Here is an 8,360-nt window from a genome sequence, read left to right as displayed (position 1 = left end):
TCGTCGAATTTCTGGAGAATTCAAATCCGAAGCTATTATAATAAACAAAACTGTCTACCTCAGGATTTACATCATCTCCGTATATGGTATATGCCATCGACAGACGATAAAAAGTAATTACGAGATCTATAACTTTTCGATGGATTTGATTCAACCAGCAAACGTTTGGTACCTCCAAAAACCATCTGTCGTCGGTGTATGAAAAAGGCAGACGGTATAATGTTAGTGAAATATTACTTATTCGTGAACGATTTGAAACTGATAAGGCGCGCTACGTCTCACTCAAAACCTTTACTTGTTCTGGATTCATAACATTAGAAACCTGTATTTTAAGTTCTCAAAAGGATAAAAAGTACCAAAAAACCATCTCGTGTAGGAAATAACCTGGACCAATGGTGGAAAACCAATTGGCCTGTCAATACTGGACCAATGTTCGGTCAGCTTCAACTGCCAAGGTTCGACTCATTAATGTTTCGCCAAGTTTAATCCCGTACTGAGCAACTAAGCATAGGTTCTGAAATATTGGGCCAATATTCAGCTAAGGTTCGGTACATTGACGTTTAGCAAAGTTAGTCTAATATTAGTATTGAATAAGTACTGTACCGAGCTTGAACAAGTTCCAAATACAGGGGTTATATGTAACATTTAAGAAAATAGGAATTTCCTACAAATAAAGTTTATAAAATGTAACTGTTGTTTATTACTTACATTAAAAATGCAAAATCACTGGAAACTTTTATTAAAGTAATTTTTGATAAAAGAAAATTGTACTTTTTAAGAAGAAAATTAAAGTGAAGTGTTTCATTGTCCAATTTCATCAATAAATAATAGATGTTGGTGTCATAAAAACCAAAAGGTAATTTTACAACATCGCAGAAAGTTTCAAACATTAAAAACAAATGTAGTAATGTTGTTCATTGGTATTGACATTGATAGCCCAGTTGTGGGTCAAGCTTTCCAACCGGGCTTAGGCTGAAGTGACAAACCAGGCATTTGCCATGATTAGTTCAATATTGAAAAGTCTTGGGTCAATCTTGAACCAAGCTTGGTCCTGTCGTAAGTTCTATTTATATGGTAATTCTGACAATTTTTCGTTATTGCGTTAACTTCGTTGAGAATTACTACTATAATCAGTTATTTTTGGAGTCGGTAGCACTCAAGAGGGACAGTTTAATCCTGCATTTATATCAAAGCTTTCGCAATCATATGTATATTAATTGACTAATCAAATATATAATAAATAATCTATTATTTTTGCGTTGACTGTGCAAAATTCCTTGCTCGTACTGGTACGACATAAGTATTGGGGAAATTGTTTAATAATTTACTCAACCTTTTATCAAGTAATAAATATGGTCAAAACTGAAAAAGGAGTCAATAAAACTAAAAAAAGAAAGAATGCAAATGAAACATGCACGAAGAACAAAAACATAAAAGCTAAAGAATGGTAAGAAATGCCAACCATGTAAGAAAGATCGTGAAGAAAACATGATCCAGTGTATGAAATGTAAAGGTTGGATGCATGACCAATGTCCTGGCGTTGGCAGTAAACTAAAAACATTTATGTGATATCTGTGTTCAATCTCAATAATTTTCTAAGCGTTACTTTTTATTTTCTGTGTTATTTACTTAGCAATCAGGTTTGGTTTAGTAACTGGTAACCAAAGAAAAATAATGTAAGTTAATATCAGACTGAATTGTTTGTAATATCTTAGTTGTTTATATGATCTCCAATTATAAAGTATTTTTCTATATTTTTTTATTCAATAAAGTCGCTTTTGTAGGTACGAATTAGTGGTACGAATTAGGCGACTAGGTGCCTCAATTGTACCGAACGTACATTTTATAAAAACGTCAAAATGCCTATGCTGATAAAAGATTTTCAAGTTTAAATGATTGTTAATTGAAAGTCAACTAAATAAAGATTAATTAGATGCAGAATATTTTATTTATTTCAATTGCACTCAATACTACAGTATTCTTTCCTTAGGGGGTATGACTCGAGCAACCTCGCCCTATCAATTTCTTTGTTTTTGTTGATTTTTTCAAAAAGCACTGAATTAATTTCGATAAAATTTATATGGGACCACCTGTGCAATATGCCCTACCAAACAGAAAAAGAATAATCAAAATCAATTTATAATTAGCGGAGTAATCGCGTAATAAACGTATAAAAAAAGGAAAAACAGTCGAATTCATGAAGTCGCTTAAAAATACATGCTCACATTGAAACCGTATCACAAATTTTTACAGAAACATATCTGTAGCAGATAATAATATGTTTGTGTTGTTATCTATGTATAATTTGTAAATAATATAAATATGTATTTATATTCGTTTCCTTCCGCTTCATAAAATCAGTCCCAGAATATCGAACTTACCTAGGTGATATGTACATAAATATTAACTAATGATAAATACTTTCCAAATCGTTATTTAACTCGTAAATACAAATTTTCGTATGAGGCGCTAACATTAAAGATAACAGAAACTAATCGCTTTTGAAAGTAAAGTTTATTCACTTTAAACTTTCTTGCTTATACGATTAGTTTCTTTTCAATTGCGATCAAACGAACAGTGCATCATGAACGGGACCGTTGCCGAAAACGAATGCGAAACGTTTTTAAAAATAAATACATACGGCGTTGCTTTAACAATTGGACATGTAAGTACCCACTGTTACTACACTTATGTGAACTTGATCGCTTCATTTTAAATATTTTAAAGTAAATCAGTAATTTATTCATCTTTTTAGTTTTACATTATTGATTTATTTATATATACGTAATCAACTCATCAATATAATAAGAGTAACCCAAGGTACGAGGTCTATTCAAAAAATATCGCGAATTTTGTATTTTTTCAAAAATTATTTATTTAATCATGAATATTTATTTTGTCCCCTTCAGAGTAATCCCTGCTAGATATTATACATTTGTTCCAACGTTTTTTCTAATCTTCGAAGCACTTCAAAAAATCATTTTTTGTGATCCTGTTCAGCTCCTCCTTCGATGCCGTCTTTATCTCCTTAATTGTCGCGTAGCGTCGTCCTTTCATGGGCCTCTTCAGTTTCGCGAACAAGAAAAAGTCACATAAGCCAGATCTGGGGAAAACGGTGACTGCGGCATTATTAGTGTGTTGGTTTTGACCAAAAATTCGCGCACAAGCAACGATGTGTGAGCAGGGGCGTTATCATGGTGCAAAAGTCAATTTTTGTTCTTCCACAAAACCGGGCGTTTCTGACGGATTGCGTCTCGTAAATTGCGTATAACTTGCAGGTAATATTCTTTATTCACCGTTCTACCCTGTGCCAAGAACTCATAGTGCACCACGCCCTTGCAATCGAAGAAAACTCTATGCAAAACCTTCCCATTCGACTCAACTTGGCGTGTTTTTTCGGTATTGGCTCGTGCGGCAGCTTCCATTGGGATGATTGAGCTTTGGTTTCCACGTCATAACCATTCACCCATGATTCGTCACCAATTGTGACCCTCTCGAGCAAATTTGGGTCGTCGCGAGCAAATTCCAACAGCTCCCTAGCGATGTTAGTTAATGCAATGCTGTTTTTGATCGAAATTGAACAATTTTGGTACGAATTTCGCGACGACCCGTCTCATACCTAAATCATTATCAATCGATGTGTTTAGATCCTCAGCAACTTCTCTAACAGTGATTCGACGATTGGCCAATACTATTTTCTTCCCTTCATCAATGTTTTCGTCTGTTGTTGACGTGCTCGGGCATCCGGCACGTTCTTCATCGTTCACATCTTATCGACCCTCTGAGAACATCTTGTACCACCGATAAACGTTGCTTCGGTTCAAGGTAGCTTCACCATATACCACAGTCAATATTCGGAATACACCCGCGCACTTAATTTTGTTTTTTAACGCAAAATTTGATACAAACTCTGATCCATTTTTTGGAACATGAAAAATCGAAGAAGAGCCAAAACACGTGCAAGCAAAGCAGCAAAAATTAACTGAACATTCAACATGGCCGAATTTGTCGGTATAAATGAGAGACATAAGTACTAACATAACGCCACAAACAAATCGAATATACGATAGCCGCGGAAATCCAAATTTCGCAATAGTTTTTGAACAGCTCTCATACAAACTAGCAAATACTAATAAAATAATTTCTACAATATCATTGATATCCCATCAAAATACGGAAACTATTTATAACTATCCAAACTAGCCTAGAATACTTCTGACAACCTCCACTTCAAGTCAATAAAGTGTGATCTAAATTAGCTGAGCCGTTTCGAAGATTAGCATACAAAGATACAAATAACCATAACAACTAAAAAAAGCACTTATTCGATCTTATAGATGTTTTAACTTTATTTATACAAGTAAGGCAAAATGTTCAAGGAACATAGAAACTACACATCTTTTTATCGAATTTTTTTTTTTATGCCGCATGAACGAAATTGCGTAATTTGTGGAACATGTGGAGTATGCAATATTAATTTGAAATCATTTTTTCGATTTTTTATTTACCCACTACAAACTACCTCAGAAAATTGTTGCTGTTGTCACACCCTCGTCGAGAAACGCCCCCGGGATCTTTGGTTTTACGCACCAATGCTCTAACCACTTGTAGTGAGTTAAAAATTCTCAAATGAATTTTCGTATTAATATTTCATATTAAAGACTAATCACTTCTAAAATATGTCGAAAGTGTTAAAAAGTTATGTTGATTGAAACACACCGTATTAAAAGGATAAAATGATGATTACCCTGCATGTAAAAGAGAAAACAGTGCGATTTTATTACCGGCTGATCTCTAACCTATGTGTCAGTTGTACTGTTAGTATAGTAAATTCTGAATGCGTATAGCATACTTATTACATACATTATTATTTTGTGTCGAAAATCCCTCGTATAAAAGGTACAAGAGGTTTTTCACCTTCTGACCAGGTTTTTAACCTTTTGACTCTGTTCTCGCTAGTAACAATCCATGAAAAAAAAGATTGATCGTTATGTAGGGATACTTACCTATCGACTTTGTGCTTCAAATAACGCAACGTCACGGAAGGCAAAAAGTTACCTATACCCAAAAGTTGACCGTTCTACCTCAATTATACGCTGGTCGTGTTGATGTTGGTGTATGTGATTCGATTAAAAATGACGAATTCGCAAAATACCGTTTACGTGCCATTGAATGTAAGTTTAATTGATATTACATTAATTGATAAATATATTTAGAGGAAATATGCTTAGGACATTGTTTTAGACAATTGAGCACTTTAAATGCGTTAAGAATAATTTACACTCAGAGAAAACCGTAGAACAAACTTCTACAATTGTAGAACTTTTCGTTACAAATAGTAGCAAATATAGGGACAGAAACATGTTGTAGTGAAAATTGTCTCTCTACTACAACGCTAAAGAATATGTAGTACAAATTCCTCTTAAAAATTACTTTTCAGAATATGTACTGNCCCTTTGAGGCATCACTATATAATAATATTTATGTATTTAAGATTCTAGCGTAAATAAGTTTGTAATGTAATTCGGTGCGTCTATCTTGTCCAATTTGTAAAAACAAATATGTAGGGTATATTAACTTTAAAAAATCAACATTGTTAATTTAATTGTTGTTTACATTCATCGTAAAATATCCGCTGTACTTCGCCTATAATAATAATCTTTGATATCTACAGACGCAAGTACCAAATTGTATCACTCATTGGAATTTTCATAAGTTTCAAAAATGTATGCATTTAGCTTATTGTATACGTTTGCACATTCAGCCTCAGAATTACAATATTCATTGTGCATTTCTATCTTTGTTTATCTAACTTGTTAGCTAATTTTGAGATTTATTAGTATTCAGTAAACCCTTCTTATATAATTTTGTTGCAAATATGTATTTTAAGATAGTGCATCGGAGGGAATCAATTCCAAGCTGCCGGCAGAACAAATCCGAACACATCCAAATTACGTACAAATTGTTTGAAAGTGTCATGAATTGAAATTAATTCATTAGTATAAGCGTGAAAGCAAATTGATCGAATGTCTACCACACGCGAACCTACTGATAAAATATATCTATCTTCAGTAGTATCTGTACCATACGAAGCTTTTAATACGTAATTAACTAATTTACTTACTGGAAATTCATGTTCAATTTATACATAAATCTTAAAGTTAATTAATTACTCATTCCTATCCTGAGCTAATCTTCGTATTTCCTTAAAACAAGAACAACCCACATCCTTAAGTATTTACAAACAGTAATCTAATCTAGGTCTACCTCTACCCCTAATAACTCCCGTTTCTGCCTCTGATATATCTCTTACTAGACCTTCATGCCTGAGAAGGTGCGCTATCCTCTGCTTTATATCCCTACTACTACTTCCGTCCTGATACCTAAAATCAGCCACTTCTTCTAATTCTTAGTCTCCTATCTTTATATACGGTCTTTCCCTACTTTTTATTCCCTTATAGACTAGCATTTTTGTTTTACTCTTATTTAATTTCATACAATACCGTTTTGTCAATACCGCTTCCATTTTATTTAAAGCTATCTCCTGAGTTGTTATAAATTTCTAATGCGATGATTAAATACAAATAGAAATTGATATCCATTAAAAAAGTTCTTTGCTCTTATTCTGTAATGGACAGAAGGTTATTGAGCCCTGTCAATTATGTACTCATCATTGACGCCATCAGATTTAAAAATAGTGCTTTATATTAATGTTAACAGTTAAAAAAATAATTTACGATAAATTAAGGTTGACAAGAAAACGTATAATCCAATAAATCTGTCTGAGTGATGAAGAAGGAACATGGGTTACTATCCTCCCCTGCAATTATTATTAGTGTCATTTTTTATTAACGTAATTGTATGAATGCCAACATAAAGTGTCTATATGGCACATGCACGGGTAAGATAAAGATAAGTTGACATGATAAATTATATAAGTTGATATATGGTAACCGTCGGATACAAAAAATTGGATAATTAAATACATTAAATTAAGCCGAATTTCATATAACACAACCCAGAACATTGCGTGCAAGATTTTCCTGACATTTACCACAAATAGCCGTATTATAGATTTGATATACTTGAACATGACACTTTCCATTAAGTAAGCATCTTTTATGCGTGATAGTTTTGAGTGTATCCGAAACATGTGGGACCTTTCTTGGGTACATCACCCACGTTTAGATGAAAATAGAAATGGAAATTTCTTTTGGCACAAAAGAAGTTAATCAATGATTTTGAGTACTTCTACTTCTCCTGTAAATGTGGGAAGTCAGATAACTCAGGATAGAAAAGGAGCAGTATAGATATGAAACAGAATAAGCGCAGGGTCGAGTAGCTTTCAATAAAAATAAATCACTTTTATGCTCACAAACGGTTAATTTAGAAATTCGAAAAAGATCGTTAAAGGTGTATATTTGGATCGCGATGCTGTACATGTGCGATACATGACTGATGGGCACTGCAGAAAAGAGAAGGTTAGAAACGTTTGAAAAAAAAAGTTTCCTTACGTCTGTCTATTCGTCAGTTTCATTTCCTTACGATACCACTGTTTAAATTTTGTTTTTTTATTATATTATTTATACGGCAAAAACTATGCGAAACATGGACAGTGGGTGTGGCGGAAAAGAAAAGGTTAGAAGCGTACGAAATGTGGTGTTACAAGCGAATGATGAGGATAACGTGAATAGAGAAGGTTAGAAATGAAGAGGTATTAGAAAGAATAGAAGAACATATGACTCTATGGAAGAAGGCGAGATAGGTTGGTAGGACACCTTCTCAGGCATGAAGGTCTAGTAAGAGAGATATTAGAGGCAGAAACGGAAGTTAGGTGGGATAGAGGTAAACCAAGATTAGATTACTATTCGCAAATAGTTAAGGATATGGACTGTTGAGTGGAGATGCATGTCCAACCAGTCTTAGGACTGACGACCTTATGATGATAATGATGGCAAAAACTATGGAATGTTTTCTCTTTGCATAAATGTTTTTTTTATAAAAATGAAATAAGAATTTCGAAATGCCAGTATTTTACAAAAAAAATTGATGTAGCATTTCCTATCTTATTTTAATTATTTATCTAAAAAATTGTGTACTTTCCAACTATGCAAGAAAAACATTCTAATATAAGTGTAGATTAAAAACAAACTAGAATTTTAACAATGGCTTATCATTTACATTATCACAACAACAACTCAAATAAATGTCCCCTTTTAGCACAGTTAATCTTTAAAAATTTAGTACCATTTTTTATTGAATTATGAATATTTAAACTAAAACGATAAGTTACTGAATTAGTTTTTTATTAAATGTCTATATTATTACTGAATCTCTTTATTATACTGTCATCTACTGGT

The 8,360-nt window shown here is 33.1% G+C and overlaps 1 protein-coding gene across 2 annotated transcripts in view; it reads left to right on the top strand.

Moving 5' to 3' along the window:
* Positions 1 to 8,360, top strand: part of LOC108735330 (phospholipid phosphatase 1) — a 64,284-nt gene that overhangs the window by 26,872 nt on the left and 29,052 nt on the right. The window contains exon 1 of one of the 2 annotated variants that reach the window (XM_018467251.1): positions 2,566 to 2,665. The exons of the other annotated variant lie outside the window; for it this stretch is intronic. Within the exon in view, the coding sequence (XP_018322753.1) occupies positions 2,585 to 2,665 (81 nt within the window). The 5' untranslated portion in view covers positions 2,566 to 2,584. Of the gene's footprint in view, positions 1 to 2,565; positions 2,666 to 8,360 lie in introns of those variants that run through there. 2 annotated transcript variants of the gene reach the window in all.

The sequence above is a fragment of the Agrilus planipennis genome, unplaced genomic scaffold (genome assembly GCF_000699045.2).
Source record: "Agrilus planipennis isolate EAB-ADULT unplaced genomic scaffold, Apla_2.0 scaffold45, whole genome shotgun sequence".
Lineage (NCBI taxonomy): Eukaryota > Metazoa > Arthropoda > Insecta > Coleoptera > Buprestidae > Agrilus > Agrilus planipennis.
This window is presented reverse-complemented; position numbering and strand designations above follow the sequence as displayed.